Source organism: Nannospalax galili, unplaced genomic scaffold (genome assembly GCF_000622305.1).
Source record: "Nannospalax galili isolate Female #2095 unplaced genomic scaffold, S.galili_v1.0 scaffold1230, whole genome shotgun sequence".
Lineage (NCBI taxonomy): Eukaryota > Metazoa > Chordata > Mammalia > Rodentia > Spalacidae > Nannospalax > Nannospalax galili.
The window spans coordinates 1,279,054-1,298,902 of NW_008329135.1; the positions used below are offsets into that span (position 1 = coordinate 1,279,054).

Below are 19,849 nucleotides of genomic sequence, written 5' to 3' on the forward strand. Positions count from 1 at the left end.
AATTGCCTCCATTGGACTGGCCTGTGGCCATGTCTGTGGGACATCTTCCTGATTGTTGAATGATGTGGGAGGGCCCAGCCCACTGTGGGTAGTGCCATCCCTGGGAAGGTGGGCCTATGTTGGATAAGAGAGCAAGTTGAGCAGGGGCCACGGGAGCAAGCCAGTAAGCAGCATTCCTCCATGGCCTGTGCTCCAGCTCCTGCCTCCAGGTTCCTGCCCTGAGTTCCTACCTTGAGCTTCCGGATGAACTGTGACCCGGGATACGTAAGCTAAATAAACCCTTTCCTCCCCAAGTTGGTAGTGGTCAGAGTATTTTGTCACAGCAATGAAGAACAAACTAGAGCAGGCTCCAATTCTGAATTACTAATTTTTATGAATGTTTGTACCCTTTCTCTAAAAATTATTTTCTATATTTCAACTCATTTTTATTCTTATGTAAAATTATCAACAAGTCTTTCTCATTTCCCTTTACATCTACCTCTCTCAAAATCCTAGTCAATATTTTTTGCCCGTCTATGAATTATTTTGTTTTCTATGATAGTCCTGTCATTGTTTCAGTCTCTCTGACAGGTCCAGCCTTTTGACATCACAACATAATGTCACCTACAAAGTTCACACTTGAGAATTGCACAATTAAATTATAGAAAAAAAATTCACCCAGAAGACCTCATAACATTTTAAGTAAGCTTAAGGTTTTGTGTTGGTGCCCATTCATAGCACAGAGTGCATGAGACCCACAGGACACAAGTTGGACAGACTCTGGATTATGACCTAAGTACCATATGCTCAGAGAGAGGAAACAATCAAAAAATGTTACAAGATTGATATGCAAATAAAGACTTGTAGAGAATAGCTAGCTAAAACTAAAAGTTTAAATTTTATTAAATTATTGTTCTTTAAATATATTTTATTGAGTTTTTGTGCATTTCATACAAAATATCTTAATGCTCCTTAGACCCCCTCCTCCATCCCTACCCCCACCAGATTTCATGCATTCTGTCATATATATTGATGCCTATCCAGTCAAGTTTGTGTGCCCAGATGTCCCTTGATGCAAGTTCATCCACTGGAGTCTAGTCAGCTTATCCAGAGTCTCTCCCTTAAATAAGATTAACTCTCCCTCACCCAACAGTAATCAGTTACCAATAGTTCTTCAGCTAAGGTTGGGCTTGCTGCTTATTTCCCCTGTTCTATGCTGGGTTTTGTCTGATTGAATTTGCACAGGTCTTGTGCATGCCGTCACCATTGCTGCAAGTTCATATGAGCAAGTTCCTAGAGGCCTGGAAGACTCTGTTTCCTTATGATCATGCACCAACTCTTACAATCTTTCTGCCCCCTCTTCTGCAATGGTCCCTGAGCCCCGGGTAGATGAGTTTTAATATAGGAGTTCTATCTAGAGACATATACTCTATATTTGTTGCTGTATTTTGGATGTTCAAAAATCTTAAAGTGTGTTTAATAATTAAGTTCCAGGTATTTCAAAAACTTCTTTTTTTATCTAGAATGTTAAAGTGCTACTTCATTAAAAGCAAATGGTAAAATGTAGTACTGAAACTCACATAGTCACTGAGTTAAACTCAAATCCAACATAGAGAAGTCTTCATCTTAACCTAACACTTCAACTCCTGTCAGTGTGTATCTCTTCAGTCTCCTGAGTGCCATGGTCTTCTTCCTCAGACCTTTCGCACTGTTTTTCCTTCAGGAGAGACTGTGCTGCCTACAGCAAGCAGCCTTCATGTACTGGCCACCTATCTCAGTCCATCAGAATTTCTTACATGTACACACAGAGCTACAAGTCACCTGCAAACAAGCATCCCTTGGCATGCAACTTGATTGGAATCTTGTAAATGAACAGCTGGCACCTCCCTTCTTTCTGATGCATGACTTGCATGTAGAAAAGCAGACCACCCATTTGGAATTCTCAGAATGACTTTTCCATAGGTTTCTATCCCTACATTTATTTGCTTTCTATGAACATCATGAAAAGCTTTTGGCAAAGAATTTTCGGTCACATCTAGATATATTGTACCTGAAGAAAGAAATAATTGTACCTGTAGTCACGAAACAGTAAGTCTAATTTGGCAAGTTTAAATGTTTGTCTAAGATCTCACAACTAAGGACGGAGATTAAAAATCCTCAAAGCTCTGAGATATTTTTAATCTAGATTTTATTAGCAGTATTCTATTATTCTACTAATGCTGACCTAGCTTGAAGGTAAATCAGTAGAAGTTATCGAAGTTAAATAACATGGAGAAGCTAAAAAGTTTAAAACAGAATCTCAACAGCCTATGGGGGAAATAGCATAGATCCAAACATTTATATCTTTGACTTCCAAAAGCACAAAAGAGAAATTTGGTTGAAAAAATATTGAATATAATGGTCAAATATTTCCAGGCTTCAGTGAAAGACTTTATAAATTCAAAGAGGTCAGTGCATAATGGGAAAGTAAATCATGTTTCAAAAATGTAATCAAACTGCAGAAGGCCAGGGGAGAAACATCTTGCATGGGGAAAGATGAAATAACATAATCAAGAAACCACTGGCACACCCTAAAAGATGGAAGACAGAGGAGGATCCTTGGAGTATGGAAAGAAAATCATTACCAATTTGCAATGTGTGAGCAGAGACAACGTCCTCAGAAGCAGTGGATGAACAGACATACATTTTAAGGAAGAAAAGCAAAGGAAAATTTAGACAAACTCCCCAAACAAACAAAGAAGCTAGGCTTGGGTCGCTTCTGTTCCAAGGTTCCCGAGATGATGAAAAGCAAAGCCAATGATGCAATGTATTTCAGCTTTTCTAGCACAAACTGCAGCTATAAATTTGCCTCTGAGTACTACCTTAGCTGTACCCCACCAGTGATGTGTGTTTTTTTCTCTTTCCTTCCATTTTCTAAGTTATTCTAATTTCCTTTCTCATTTCATCTTTGTAGATTTCATTTCCAACTATTTGGGAAATTTCCAGGGATGCCATTATCATTAATGTCCACATCAGTTCCATTATGGCAGAATAAAAAGACAGAAAAAAACTAAGGGGATACGGGAAGAAAACAAAGCCACTTCCTCCAGAAATTGGCTGGGAATCAAAACCTATAACATAGCTGATGAAATCAAATTTGCTTACAGAAATAGTGTTTGTTTGCCTAAAGTCATCTTAAACAAGGATATTATAAACAGCAAACTAGGGACTAGGGATGCAGCTCAGTTAGTAGAGCACTTGCTTAGCATGCATATGGCCATAGGTTCGGCTCCCCTCCAGCACCCGTAAAATCAGATCATGATGGTGCACTTTTGTAATCCCAGCATTTAGAAAATAGGGGCAGGAAGATCAGAAGTTAGTTCAAGACCATCCTTAACAATATAGTGAGTTTGAGGCCAGCCTTGGACAAAGAGACCCTATCTCAATAAAACCAAAACTAAACAAAAAGCCCATGCTTATTTAAGGCCAGAATGTTTGTGAACCTGAGTTTAACTGTGTTCACACTCTTCTCTTAGTCCAAACATAAACAGTGCACTTCCGAAAACCACTTTACTATCTCATTTGCAAATGGAAACTCTTTAAGATAAGAGAAATAAGTATAAAACATATCATATACTTTTACTTAATTTTAAACTTTACTTAATTTTCAAATTTTGCCTAAATCTTATTGTAAATTACATCCCTTGAACAATGTATCTTAGAAAGCCACAGAAGCATACATGTAACCATTGTAATGATGCCTAAGTGTTTGGGCCTCCTGAGACCCTCTGCATCCATGCTGGAATTCATTGGCTTGATCTAGTGTTGGTTCAAAAGGTATCTTCTAATGACACCCCCTTCTGTGATTTGTATGTGCACTGTCCTGTTCCTAAGTATCCTTTACTCTCTGAATGCCTGAACTCAACTAAGAAGCATCTGCTATCTCTTATCTTTACTTAATTAACTCTAAGATGGCTTTGTTCTGACTTGCCCTGAAATTCTTTTCTGCGGTATGGTTAGTCAGGGTTCTGGCTTTACCTGAGTAGTGGTCCCTGATGGGAAAAGGACCATGATGACAGTGCTAGGCTGTATCTCCTACCGCTGATAGTCAGGGGACATATTTCACATGATCTGAGTCACATTAGATGACTGAAACCTATTTTAGTCCGAGAAGATGATACATCAGGGTGAATGTCCCAAGTGTGACTGAAAAGAATGTTCTGCTATGCTGAGTGAGGTATTCTGTGACTGTCAATTAGATCATACTGGGCAATTGCATTGCTTGATTCTTAGTCAGCCTTCGTGATTTTTCTATATGCTAATTCTATGAATTATTAAGAGACAAATGTTAAAAATTTCTAAATATAACTGTGAACACATATAATGCTTCATGAATGTTTAAAATTAATATGTCCTCTAGATTACGAACTGCTTTATCACTGTGAAATTGGCTACTTTATTCCTGATAGGATTTTCCACTCCTCATTATCTTTGTCATATATTTACACAGATAATCCAGTTTTCTTTGTAGCCTAGGCTGATTGACCTCAAATTTATGATAGTCCTGCCTCAGCCTCGAAAATCTCGATGTTACAATGTGTGCCACCATGTGGGGTTTTCCTTTACTTTTAATCTTTGTGCCTTATCATTTAAAGTGAGCTTATTATATGTGTCATATAGATAGATAAATGATAGATAGTAGATGATAGATAGATAGATGATAGACAGATAGATGATAGATGATTGATACAGTTGATAGATAAATAGAGAGATGATAGATAGATAGATAGATAGATAGATAGATAGATAGATAGATAGATGATAGATGACTGATACAGTTGATAGATAAATAGATGATAGATAGAGATAGATAGATAATAGATTAATAGACACAGATGATAGATATAAGATAGCTAGATAATAGTTTGATAGATAGATGATAGATTGATAGATGCTATAGATGATTGATAGATAGATGATGGATGATAAATAGGTGATAGATTGATACATAGATAGATGATAGATAGATGATTGATAGATAGATGATAGATAGATAGATAGATAGATAGATGATAGATAGATGAGAGATGAGAGATGTTAGATAGGATTATATTGCAGAAGATGTAGTAGTACATAATATATAATCATTTATAAAATAAAATAATCATTTATAAAATCAATATGCCGTGATGCATATGCAGACATCAGAGGACAACTTTGGGAAGTGTATTCTCTCCTTCCAACATGGGATCTAGGGATGGAATTCAAGTTGTCAGACATACAAGCAAGCACTTTTACCTGCTGAGCCATCTCACTGATCCATTACAACTATAATTACACACAATTGCAAGGTGGTTTTCTGCACCTAAAAGAACTTGGCATTCAGTCAATTGTTTGTGTGTGAGGGATGTATGTGTGTGTACACATGTGTGTATGGGTGTGAGTATATGTAGAGGCCAGGGGTTGACATCTGGATGTCTTCATCTATTGTTCGCCCCTTATTTGTTGAGACAGAGTTTCACGGAACTTAGGGCTTTCCCTTTAAGCAAGCCCCTAGGATTCATCTGTTTCCAACCTCCACCTCCCCAGTGCTGGGGTGACAGGTGCAAGCTGCCACACACTGATTTTTATCTAGGTGGTAAGGATCAGAGATCAGGTCCTCACATTTAGGCAGTAAGCACTTCACCTACTGAGCCACCTCTCCAGTTCTTAGTCTGTTGTTTTTAAATTTATTAGGTACAGTTCATGGCTCCAAGGCCTCATAACTCAGTCCTGATTATTAATTCTACAAGTGTTCAACACCAATTGGGCTATTGACATATACACATTATATAGTGATGTGTTTATTTAAATTATGACAAAACCACTAGTAGGTCAGGATTTGGTGAGCATTTTAAGTATACAGGCAGACAAATCTTCTGGAGCCTTTAAATGATTTGTTTGTGTCCTTTACAGTCCATTCTATTCTAACACAAGTACATATCAGAGCACCGTGCAGCTCTGATATGTACTTCCAAACACAACATAGTCATTCTCTGATTTGTACACTGTCCTCAGTACCTAGTGATGGAAGTCAAGGGTCTGAAGATTTGGATTCATTTAGAGCAGTTCAGCACTTTTAAAAAGAACAGTTTAGTTACCAGCTAACTCATAAATGCCCCATCAACATTTTCTATTGAGTGATACTAAGAAATAAATGAGGTTTAAAGCCTCACTCCTTCCCTGTTATTAAGACGGAAGGATAGAAAACCTTGACAAATTTCACAAGATGCTTCAGTGACAGAGTCCAGGGCTGTAATTAGAATTCTGGGTTTTCAGCAACAATTCAATTTATAGGTACCGAGTCATAAAAAGTATTTGGTCTACCAGACTGCGACTCCTGTGAGTTGTTAACTGCATTAAGTGAAAGATAAAATACTTTTAAAATACAATTGTGTTTCAGTGTCCATGAGGGATTTGCGTCAGGAACACCCTGCAGATACTCAGCTCCCTTATATTAAAGGATATAACTTTACAAATAACCCACACACACACATGCTCCTGTTTCTTGAAACCATCTCTAGATATTTTTAATACCTACTACAGCATAAATGTTATGGAAATAGTTGTTATACCACATTATTTAGGTGATAATTATTCATAAATGAGCATTTGCAGCATAGCTCAAATAAAATACGTCTGATCTTCAGTTGATTGAATAAAAATTGCAGGTGCATGACATACAGATGTGAGACTGTGTGTATGCGTGTGTGTGTGCGATGTATTTACATGTGTATCTACGGATGTATGTTATGTGTGTATGTGTACAAAATGAAGTTACATGACAATCATATCAATGACCTGGTTATACCTTTGGAGACAGAAACTCTCCATCTCTACTTTATCCTCTCTCATACAACACAAGATGTTAAATACAAGATAGTCAGATTCTTAAATCTATTTTTAAAATAAATATTTAAGGGGGCTGGAGAGATGGCTCCTCTTGCAGAGGACCTGGATTTGATTCCCCGCACCCACATAGTGGCTAACAGCTGTTCATTACTCCAGTTCCAAGGGGATCTGACCATCTCTTCTGACCTCTGTGGGCATTGAATGACATGGGTTCACTTACACACATGCAGGCAATATACTCATACACATAAAAAAATAATAAAATATTTTAAAATAAAATAAACTAAATATTTTAAAAATTACCTACCAGTAATAAGAGTCTTATGACAAGTTAGAATTGATGTGAAATCATACAAGACACCATCCTGATTTAATTCATGAAAACCTGAAATCATCCCACTTATACCAACCAATACACACAGATTGGAAGGACCATATTGGCATTTAAATATGGAAGAAAACAAGCATTTCAGTGTTCACTTCTGTTTGTTTATTATTTATTTATTTATTGGATTTATTTATTTTTGTTTTATGTGTATGTGTGTTTTGCCCACATGCATGCAAGTACGCTTATGTTGTGCAATGCCCACAAAGGCCAGAAAAGGGTATCAGATCCCCCTGGAACTAGAGTTACAAATGGTTGTTAGTTGTTACATGTGTGCTGGGAACCAAGCCCCTGTCCTCTACAAGAGCAGCCAGTGCTCTTAACTGTTGAGCTGTCTTTCCAGCCCCATGCTTCTGTACTTTCATTGCACACGGGCCTGATGAGCAGCCTGAATGCAAACCCTGCAATTCTGCAGGTATACAGATGAGAGAACACTGTTTTCACACCACTTATCTTCCAGCACCAACCTCAGACTTTGCTAGTCCGATCGGATTTTAGTCATGGCCAGTCGATTCCCACTAAAGCTTATATTATCCTGTAATTGGAAACATTTAAGTTTTAAAAAAGATGGGAAATTCTCATAAATTATTCATTGGAAAGATAATAATGGATTAAATACAATTAAAATTTGGATTAACCTAATGAAGGTTCCAAAGTGTCTAATGTTTTTAAACCGTTTGTATCTTTGCCATCAACCTCTCTATAAAACTTGACCCAGGGGTGTTCTGAATGTTTTGCCTTTCTTCATGAAGTTAGACAGGACTGTGGTTAATAACATTGTTTCTACAGAAAAACTTCCATAAAATAAAGACAATAATGCTAGCTTGTAGGTTATTTTAAGAAAAATGTGTCAGGGCTGGCAAAATGGCTCTGTGGATAAAGGTTCTTGCCACCAATCCTGAGGACCTGAATTTTATTTCCAGGACCCTAATGGTAGAAGGAGAGAACCCACTCCCTCAGACCTCCACTTGTGTGTGTTATTTTAAAAAACAAGGAAAATACTTCCTGTGCATATGCTAAGTAGCTATTATTATAATGCATGGAAAATAAACATGAAGCTCTCTGTGTGGTTTATGTATGTGTGTGTGTTTCATGCATGTTGGGCTGAGTTACATGTCTCCTCACACATGCTAGGAAAGTGCCCTAAGCTACATCTATCTCCACTACATTAATTTTTCACTTTTTATTTTTGACAGGATTTTACTAAGTTGGTGGCTTTGAAATCTATCTGTAGTCCTGTTTTACAGATTTATGGTGCAGGAGTAAAATAAGTTATGTTCCACAGCCTAAATGGCTACACCATTGTAACACCAAATTCTCCCTGGGAAACCCGCAGGCACTCTCTCGGCTCCCAGGCTCACACTGTCCTAACATTGGTCAAACAAAACCGACACTATGCATTCCATTTGGATTTTTGTCTAAAGTTTATGATGTCTGAAAGAAAGTTATTTTCAAAGCATATACTCATGGGCTCTTTACATCTCGGCTGAGCTTTTTGAGATCCACCACCACCAGCACTGTGCCAAGATGGTGACTACTCTGAAGATTACTGATTGGGTGGGAGGGGTGACTGTCTCTAGTTCTCTCAGAGGACATGCCTATCCAACAACCATCTAGCCGTGTCATTACTTGAGGAGATGTTCACATCATGTCAAATGACCTAACGGTGCAGCTCTCAGAACGCACAGCTCGCCATGAAGACATGCTGTCTTTGGCAGCCACTCGCTCCCACACAGTGTTAGGGAGATGACTAGGGGCAGGGAAGCATGACTAGTAAGAGAATAAAGGTGAAGAGAAGTCAAATTTTAAGCAAACATTTGCAGTTTTAAACTGGAGATTAGAAGGATTGGCAGATGGGGTTAGATTTCATGTGTTCATCTCTTTTCTATTGCTGAAACAAACTCCCTGACTGAACAATTTAAAGGTTTATTTTGGTTCAGGGTTTCAGGGACTTCAGTCCATCCTCAGCTGGCTCCACTGTGCTGAGCCATGAGGAGACAGAGCTTTATGGTAGAGGGCATGGAGGAGCACAGTTCATCCCCTCATGGCAACCAGGGAGAACCAGTGGGGGAGCAAACTATAACCCTCACAGAATTACCAGTGATCCATTTCTTCCTCCCAGCCCCAACCACCGAGGTTTCCAGAACCTTCCAAAACAGCACCCCTGGCTGGGGACCAAGTCTTTCATACATGAGCCTTATAAGGGACGCACTATATCCAAACCATGGGTTCAGTGACTATATACTACAACAAAGCACAGAGGGTTTGAGAGATGGACAGAACAAGGATCTACCTCTGAAGAATTTCCAACCCTGGTAAAGAAGACAACACACATAGGAAAGGGCTGATTGTTTTAAACCTGGAAATGATCAGTTCCATAGGAAATCTGGAACGTGTAAGTTCAGAGTTAGGATGGGCGATAAAAGTCAAGTTGAACTGACTTCACATTACTTTAGAGCATCTTCTGAAAGATTCAGCCAAAATTCTCGGAGAATCTTGTCACTTTACTGCAATCCACCATGAACAGGATCTCTGTATGATACAAGAAAACCCCCTAATGGTTCAAGCAGGTTTGACAAAGAACTCTGCATCCTCACCCCTGGTGAGTCTCCAGGTCATTGTTAAGTCTTTGGGAAGGCGAAAAGACAACCAGAATTTTAAAAGAATAATAATCCCAAAGTAAGAAAGTTAGGCAAGCAGGGGGTTATCTAATCACTTTAAAGTAAAATTAAATTTGCATAAGGGTAAAGGGTGAGTTGAGAAGTGCTTGATGAAGAGGCTAGTGATATCTGTGATAAATTATTTGAGGCCTTGAAGGATCAGGATGTGATTCCAGGAAGAAGGAAAAGAATTGATGCTAATAAGACAGCTACGCTGGTAGAAAAGTTTCTCTAAGAGTCTCAAGAAATCAATGCCTGCATTTAAAGCTGCTAAAGGACAAAGGAAGCCTGCTGCTCACAGTTAAGGCACTCCTGGCTTAAATTGAAGCCCGTGCTCTTCTGTCATTCTGAAAACTCCAGGGTAGTCAAGGATCTTCTCACGGACACCGACTTGGAAATAGATGCCCAAAGTTTGAGTGTAGCTGAATGCTGGGAAAGGCTGCTGCTTGGAGCTTATTATTCAGGCTATGCAGAAGCCCTAACATTTTGAGAAGAGATCAGCTTCAAGGGACCATGTGAATATCACTATTGCAGGGCATTACAATATATTTGTTGAAAGTTACAGATTTAGGGCTGGTGAGATGGCTCAGCAGGTAAAAGCACTTACCTCCAAACCTGACAACCTGAATTTGGTTTGGTTGCTATAAACCTCAAGGTAAAAGACTGACTCCTCCAAGTTGTCCTCTGACCTCCATATGTGCACAGTTATATATACCCAACACACACACAGACACAGACACAGAAGACACACACACACACACACACACACACACACACACACACACCTCCCCATACACAAATAAATGCAAAATACATCCCTAGACCAATGTAGTCTCTTACTTTATTTTAAATGTGTATCCTCATATTTACAGACAGGTCTACCTTCCACCCCCTCATCAACGAAGCTTCTTTTGTAGCAAATGAAGACTGTTACAGGGTTCTAGAACTGGTCAAACACAGAGAATAAATGTCTGCGAGATGCTGAACCCCAAGTGACACGCCTTCATTGCAACCTCTATGTTTAGGATAACTTCTCACCAGAGAAGTTTCGTTATGTAGCAGATGGTGATTAACACAGAAACCCACAATTGGTCAATGTGCAGAGAGTAAGAGGCCACAGAATACTTATCCCTGATTAGAACACTTATTCCAAGCCGCTGCCTCCCAAGATCCAGGGATCATTGTGGAAGAGGAGATGGAAAGATTGTAAGAGCCAAAGTGGCTGGATGACCACAAAAAAGTAGTCTCCAGACAGTTGGTCAGTTACTCATATGAACTCACACCAGTGGTATCAGTATGTACAAGTCCTGTGCAAGTTGAAACCAGAGAAAATTCCCAGCATAAACATGGGGAAGGGAGTAAGAAATCCCGACCCAACCTAAGGAACTTTTGGTAATTAATGGCTGTTTGGAAGGGGAGAGACAGTGTCTTCCAAAGATGGAACAAATGTATTGGTGGACCCAGTGGATGGACCGATGATGAAGGACATTTGGGGACACAAATCTGACTCTATGGGCCATACTACATATACCACTCTCATATATATACGAGAGCACATTAAAATGAATAGGAGCAGTGGGGGGAGATGTGGAGAAGGAAAGGGATCTGAATACCATCAAACTATATTGTATAAAAATCACAAAAATCGGGGCTGGAGAGGCGGCTCAGCGGTTAAGAACACTGGTTCTTCTTGCAGAAGACCTGGGTTCGAATCCCAGCACCCATATGGCCGCTAAAAACTGTGTGTAACTCCAGTCCCAGGGGATCCGACAGCCTCTTCTGTCCTCTGCGGGCATTGCACGACATGGTGCACTTACCTACACACAGGCAATACATGCATACATATAAAATAAAAATAATAAATAAAATTTCTAAAAAATACTTTTAAAAAATCACAGCACTCAATAAAAATAAAATTAAATAAAAATAGATCTTTAATTTGGGTTTTCAAGGAATATTATCTCTGTAAGGACAAACTAACTTTGTCATAACATGAAGAACTTTGCATGCCATTAAGATTTACAAACTTGAAAAAAAGAAATAAATATATCCATAATAGGCTTGAAGGGAAGGTGGGTAAAGAAGAGCAGAAGCTCTAAAATAAGACGGGGGACTGAAGAGCCAGGGGACTCACATGGGGTCAAAGACTCTCCCAGTCAGCACTGCTGTTCAATCAGCCCCTTCAGACCGAGCGCTCCATACAAGACGATTTCTAAAAGGATAATCCAATATATTTGACAGTAACTGTGATCATAAAATTATTGTAGGCATTCTATGATCATGTTTTATGTCTGTTCAAGTTGTAGATCTAATTGCTATTCTGATTAAGTGTATGAGAACAGGATGGCCTACAATCAATGTGGATAGATCACTAACGGTTCCTTCTCATTTATGTGTTAAACTTGAATTGTTTTTAGATTGTGCGCTACTGTACAGTATCCCAAGGTACTTAATTCCCATCTCTGCTTCTGACTAATATTCACGTCTGGACCGCATCTGTCAAAATGCAAATTTATATTTTACTGTAAAAAAAATCTGTAGTTAATGGACTTTGAACACATTTCCCTGACAACAATTTGAAATGGAAAAATCTCTCCTTTGAAATGATGGTTTGGATTATTTTTGAGCATCAGTGTATTTCTTTTGATTTTTATCTTATTTTCTGATGAATCAGAGTATCTATAATAATAACTCCAGATCCTGCCTCCGGTCTGGTTATTTAGTAGCCATTTATTTGTTTTCTTTGATAGCAGTACACATTAATATTTATAGCCTCTTTCCTTTGCAGTATCTCCCAGATGGCTCTGCGCCCAGTGCTCATGTTGAATTTTATCTTCTGCCATATCCCAGTGAAGTTCGTAGGAGGAAAACAAAGTCTGTTTCAAAATGTACCGACCCCACTTACAATGAAATTGTAAGTATGATTTATCTCCTGTCCGAGCATTTCGTATTTTTCTAACTGCTTTTTTTCAGCTTTGCAACGAAATATGGAAAATTTTCAGTAATTGGCAGTACTGTTCCATAAAGGAATGATACTACCCAAAATAGTCCCAGAGTGCTGAGCTCTGTTCTACAGGCTGTGGGAACTGAAAAAATGCAGCTCTGTTTTCAAAGCTCTATGAACCAGTTTTCGGAACTGTGACTAACTCCAGCAGGAACAGGAGGCCTGCTTTGCGGCCTAACTTTCCCCTGACTTTGTTGCATTTTTCCCTGAGTCCATCTTTTTCTTCTTAACCTTACTCTCATGAACTTGATTTTCCTTTACCTAGTAATTTTATCACAGGCTGCCTTGCAAATAGCCGCAACTCTAAAAAGATCTCTTTTGACAAAATGAAACAATGAACATGCAAAATACAAATCCAAGTTAACCCATGTCGCAAACAGCTCTCCAGGTCGTTTGGAATACACAGTTTACACACAGCTTCCTAACTGGATTATTTGACCCCTCCCCCCCTCTTTAATTTCTTGCTGTGTCATCCACCCGACGGTTTACTCAGAATTTTTTAAGCATCAAAGACACCCTGCTCCACCCCTTGCTGTCTCAGCATCTTGTTTGTTTGGTTTGTTGAGTCAAGGTCTTACTATGTAGCCCAGGCTGGCTCAGACAGAGCAGGGATCCTCCTGCCTGAGTCTCCCGGGCGCTAGGATTACAAAACGTGTTGGCTCTGACCTCACTTTTCAGAGCAAACTTTCTTTCCTTTGCCATTACCTCTAAACTTTCACAAAATTAACTCACACTCAGCTCTCCACCGCGACCTTCTCACCCTTTAATCCGATCCACTGTAATGTGGATTCAAACCTTTATTGCTAGACCTTCCCTTAAGTGGCATCTACAGGCTCCTAATTGCTACATCCAATGAGCCCTGCGGCTGGCCTCTCCCTGCTGGTGTGTATTGACAGCCATGCACCCTGATTCTTGAAACCTCTCTTCTCTGCAAGTTCGACCTTTTCTTAACTTCCTTCTGTTTTTCTCTAAGCACTATCTCATTTTCATTCACTGCTAGTCTTCCTCTTAAAACGCTATTTGCTAATGTTCCAAGGTCTACCCTCGCCTCCCCTTCAAATGCAATCAGCCCTCTCTAGCTGCAGGGTCTGTATCCAAAGATTCAATCAGCCCTGATGAAAACAGCTTTTGTATGTGTGGATACTGACCTGGACTGCATTCTTTCCTTACGATTACCCCCTAGGCAATACACGAAACAATGATTTATTCGCATTCTATTACGTTAGGAATTACGTGCTCAGGTTATATGCAAACTACCCATTGTATTACCTTGGGTTTGGGGGAACCTCTGGAGTCCTAGAATTAGTCCCCAGTGGATATCAAAGAACAGGGATAGAGCCTCTCAAAATTACTGGATATATTCATAAGTTTTCTAGTATCATCTCTGTAGACTGTGCCTGAATTGATTCCCCAAGCTCTGCTTTCTCTCTCAAGCTTTTGTTAAAAATTTTTTTAAAGGTACGATCTCATATACCCCAGACTAGCCTGCAACTCACTACGTAGCAAAGGATGACCTGAACCTCTGATCCTCTTGCCTCCACCTCCCAGATGGTGGGATCACAGGTGGACACCACCACACCTGTTTCTCTCAAGCTTTTAGTCTGTATCCCTTCCTCATTACTAGAGATCTTCACTTGAATGTCTCCTGGGTACATGGGAGGCAGGCTTACTTCTTTGCCGTCCCAAAAGACACTGCCTTTGAATATTGTTTATTCCTAGATAATTTCATGCATGTATACATTTATAGATCACTGAGTCTATTTAGTGTCACCTGTGTGGGTATGGGTATGGGGCTACCCACTACAATGACCATGCCCCCAAAGAAAAATGGCTCCCTGTCCACCCCCAGTTAGGGGTGGGGCCTTGTGAGCCCTTCCCCCATCCATGCTGCACCCTTGACTGGCTTGGTCTGTATAGGTTCGAAAGATATTTTCTAAGGACACCTCCTTCTCCCTCACTCACAGGTCCAAACTAACTACAAAGCAGTCTCTCCCTCCAGAACAGCCCTCCTTCCTCATGAATTCTTTGTCTGAAGTCCTTGTTTTTAACCATTGCAATAGCCCTTCTCTGCCTCCTGTACTGTGAACTGTTTTTCTTAAGTCTTTTACATTTCTAGATAAGGTGTCTTTCAGTAGCTAGTTTTATTACTCCTCCACTTCAATTATTTGAAGGTTCCTTGAGGCCAAATAACCAAAAATTTAAATGTGGCATTCATAATCCTTTAAATTTTAACTTGGTAACTTTCTTGTTACATCTTGGAAGAGCATCACTCTGATATCTTGTAGATAATTATAGATTTATGTGAAGTCATAAGAAAATACAGAGTACCTCCAATGCTCCTGGACCACTTTCCCCTGGTGCAACAATTATCCTAACTATATTATGCATCAGCACCAGGAAATCGGCCCCAGGATAATCCTCTTTCTACTTTCACCAGCCTCATGTGTCCACTTTGGCACATGTGTGTTTGGTTCTGTGCAGTTATGTCACAGGCTCGTGTGACTACCCACAGTTAAGGCATAGAGCAGTTCCCTCCTGAGGATTACCAGGAGCACCCTAAGACAGCCACAGATGCCTGCCTTTCTCTAACTTCTCTGCCCTCTCCTTCTTGTGAACAGAGACCAACTACTAATTAGGAAGCTACCTGGAGCACCAGCACCGTATCTCCATCCCTGTGAATTTATCGTTGCAAATGTTGCATCATAGGAATTATAGAATTTATAACATTCTGAGATTGGCTTTTTATTATTTACTTTCCTCATTGGTGTAACCAAATACCTAGCCAAAGCAGCTTAAGGAAAGAAGGGTTTTTTCTGGTTGACAGAGGTGCAGTCCAGCAAGGTGGGGAAGGCGTGGCAGCAGGAGCCTGGGCAGCTGTCCACACAGTGTGCCAGCAGTCAGGAGGCAGAGAGAGATGAACGCTGGTGCGTCCTCATTTTTTACTCATTCTAGAACCCCAGCCCATGGAACAGTTGTTGTCCACATTTAGGGCGAGTCTTCCTACGTCAGTAAATCTAATCTAGAAACTCTCTCACAGACATTCCCAGAGGTTTATTTCCATGGCGATTCTAATACGATCTAGATTCACCACCACAGACTTTTTAGTCGCTGTGACTCCTTATAGGTTCACCTAAATATCTGTACACAGTCCTAATGGTGCCCTCCAGCCAGTCATTCCACTCTGCCCTTCCTGCCTACTGTGAACTGTTCCTTTACACTGCTTAGTAGTATTCCATGGTGTGGAGATACTACAGTCTGACGATTCATCTACAGGAAAAGGCATCTAGGATCTTTACACCTGGACATTATTGGGAATAAACTAGCTATGAACATTGAAGAACAGGTTTTATGTGAGCATAAATTGTAATTTCTGTAACACAAAAATCTGAGAGTATAATTGCTAGGGCACATGGTAATTCCATTGTTTATAAGAAACCACCAGACCTTTTTCAGAGGTGTACTGTATTCCCTTCTTACTTGCAGTCTCACTTTCTTCCATGTCAGTTCACCACAGTCAACCAGTCTTAAAATATGAAGTAGAAAATCCCAGAAATAAACAATCCTATGTTTTAAATTATATATCATCCCGAGTTGTATGGTGAAATTCCACACCACCCTACTCCACTCTGCGGGGGTCATGAACATGCCTCTTGTTCAGCATATCCATCAGGTATATACGGCACCCCTTGGTCGCTTAGCTTTCTCAATAGCTATCAGATTGACTGTCACAGTGTCATGGAGCACAGGAAACCTGATTGCACTTCATCGTGGCCCCAAAGCCCAAGAGTAGCCCTTACTGGCCACATAGATCTGCAAGAAACCCATCAAGTACTTCTTGCAAGTATCAGCTCACGTCATCACAAGAAGGGTGTGTACAGTATAGCAAGATACTTGATGGGAAGAGGCCTCATCGATATGATTTCTGCAGTGTGTTGTCCAAATTGTTCTCTTAGTGGTAAATGTTCTTCATCTCTTCCTGGGCCTGAGTTACAAATTAAGCCTTGTCACAGGCATACATGTATACTCGTAAAAAAATAAAGCCTGCTTTGGGCTTACTATCATCAACCACTTCGGGTGACTCCTGGTGATCTTGGGATGTACCCCTAGTCCATAAAGGAAGACTACTGTGCCATGGTACATGCCCACTGGTGACACGTGTGATCCAGTTCTGTCTTCCCTCCAGTGTCTCGTGTTTACTTGCAGTTTTCATAAGTGGCTAGTAGCTTCCCATTGTGGTTTGGGTTCACAATCATTTAATGACTATGGATGCTGGGCTTCTTTCCATAGGCTTCATTACAACCTATAAATCTTGGGGAAATGCCTCTTCATGTCTCACTACTTTGTACTTGAAGTATTTGCATTCTATTCCTGAGTTTGGAGAGTTCTGTAAAGCTTGGACACTAGTCTCTGTGAGATGCCTATTCTGCAGAGATCTTCCCCCAGTCTGTAATGTGTCTTTGCCCTGCTTCTCTGGGCTTTTGTGCTTTTATTGATTCTTAAGAATTCCATACAATGTATTTTGATCACATTCAGATCCCCTCGCTCATCCCTACCCCTACCCCATTAGCCACTCTGACTTCATGTCCTCTATTATTATTTTTCTGTTTTTAAAAGTTAATCTGTGTTCCTCAAATGGTCTTGGGTATTATGGTCTGTCCTTTGGGGTCTGGCCAGCCTATCAGGCATCAGACCCCTAAAGAAAACTGACTCTCCTTCTCCCAGCAACTATCAACTACCAAAAGATCTTCAGCTAGGGCTGGGCTTTCTTGCTCACCTCCCCATCCATGCTGGGATTTTGTCTGGCTTGTTGGTTAAATTCCACGATCTTTTCAATTCATGGATTTGGATCTGGTGTCAAATCCACCAACTTGTCTACCATCGAATCTCAAAGGTTTTTCTCTTGTCCTTTATAAGTTTTATAGTTTCACATTTTGTCTTTAAGTACATTATGCCCCATGACTGGGAATTATCCCAGAACCCTTTGTTATAAAAACAATTCCTTCATTGAATGTCTTCAGCACATTTGTCAAAAGTCAGTCCAAAATACTTATTTCTCAAAACCGTTTTCTTCCCTGCACTTAGCAATGTTCTCAGGATGGCCTGTCATTCCCTTGGGGGCGGAGAGCAGTTCAACGGGCCCTTGCAGCCAGCCATCCTGCCCTTCCTTGTCTGCCCACTGTGAACTCTGTGCATGCTCTTACCTCAAGCTCTTTCATTACTCTGTAACCTTTGACTTAGTCCTCTCCTGGGATGGAAAAAAGAATTTCATCTTCCTTCGTAACTGTAATACTTAGTTACTTCTAGAAAGCTATGCCTTTAAATATTTCAGGTAGTGTTATATGTGATGCTGCATGTATGTGTAGAATGAAAATGTATATGAAACATTAATATTTATACAGGCACACCCCAATATTCTCTAGATTAGTAAGGAAAGATATTTTGATGTTTTATTATTCATTACAATGTCTGTCCATAGCTAGAGATACACATTCAAAAAATATGGAACCTGTTTCCTACCACACTATCAAGAAACTTTCCAGAGACCTTGTCTCAAAAGAAAAGGTGGACAGCTGGAGCGATGGCTCAGCAGTTAAGAGCACTGACTGTTCTTGCAGAGGACCTGGGTTCAGTTCCCAGCACCCACATGGCAGCTAACAACCATCCATGACTCCACTTCCAGGGGATCCCATGTTCTCTTCTGGCCTCTGTTGGCTCCAGTCACATATGTGGTTCACATATATTCATACACCTAAAAATAAAAATCTTTCTAAAAGACAAGATGGTTGTTGCCTGAGGAAAGCATCAGAGATTGTCTTCTGGCTACCACATGCCACATGCACACACACACACACACACACACACACACACACACACGCATGCACTCACACACATACACCTAGACACATTTACATACATTCAGACACATGTACACACATAAACACATACACACACATACACATATACACACAGAGACACACATATACACACACATACATACACACAGATACACACATACACACATATGCGCACACATATATATATGCATACACATACGCACATGCATACATACACACAGACATATACACACACATACACATGTGCACACACACAGTGAGCCTATCACTGTTGAAACAGAATCAAACTTCTCCACCTCCATGCTGTACTTTGGAGCTTGGGATCTAAGAAGACACTTCACAATAAGCCACCAGACGAGCAGCATAACTTTATCAAATTAGAATCGAATCCACTGAAAGCTTTATGGTTTGATAAACAGCAGTAAGTACGTGTGTATGAAGCTTATTTTAGAATTCTTGGTGTGGACATAAATGTTCTGATGGCTTTGATGAAATCCTCTATCCTCAAATATCCATGGCCTAGTGATTCAAAGTTACTACAATATTTTTCCCAGCTGAACCCTGCTTGAGGCACAAACACACACAATTTGCATTTGCGGTGGTGCATGCCTTTAATCCCAGCACTTGGGAGGAGGCAGAGGCAGGCAGATCTCCGTGAGTTCAAGGCCAGGCAGGTCTACATAGTGAGTTCTAAGCCAGCCCTACTACAGGGAGACCCTGTTTCAAAAAGACCAAAAAAAAACAAAAAAAAAAACAAAAAAACGCAACTAAAAGAAACAGAGTCCACACAGGGTGATCACGGGGGCAATCCTAGTGCGCACAAAATCCAAACCTGCAGGCATCTAGGCATCTAAAGCAACCTGTGCAGCCATGGCTTGATCGAGAGCGATCATGGGGACAGTAAGAGGCCGATAGCCAGTTCAGCCTGGTTAAATTTAGAAAGCTACGAGACAGAAATGGGCCAAATAGTCTAAGTTTGCTCCTATCATGTTCTGTGTCTGTATCGATACAGCAGTTGGTATAAGAGGTGCACAAAAGGTAAACTCAATGTGAAATCTGCTTTCACTGTCCCTGGCCCTCAGTTGTAATGTAGGAT

The 19,849-nt window shown here is 40.2% G+C and overlaps 1 protein-coding gene across 3 annotated transcripts in view; it reads left to right on the plus strand.

Annotated features, from left to right (window-relative positions):
• The window catches only part of Pik3c2g (phosphatidylinositol-4-phosphate 3-kinase catalytic subunit type 2 gamma), a 402,869-nt gene that overhangs the window by 375,193 nt on the left and 7,827 nt on the right, over positions 1-19,849 (plus strand). For all 3 annotated transcript variants that reach the window (XM_029563391.1, XM_029563392.1, XM_029563394.1), the window contains one exon: positions 12,683-12,808. In XM_029563391.1, coding sequence (XP_029419251.1) covers positions 12,683-12,808 — 126 coding nt within the window. The remainder of the gene's footprint in view (positions 1-12,682; positions 12,809-19,849) is intronic.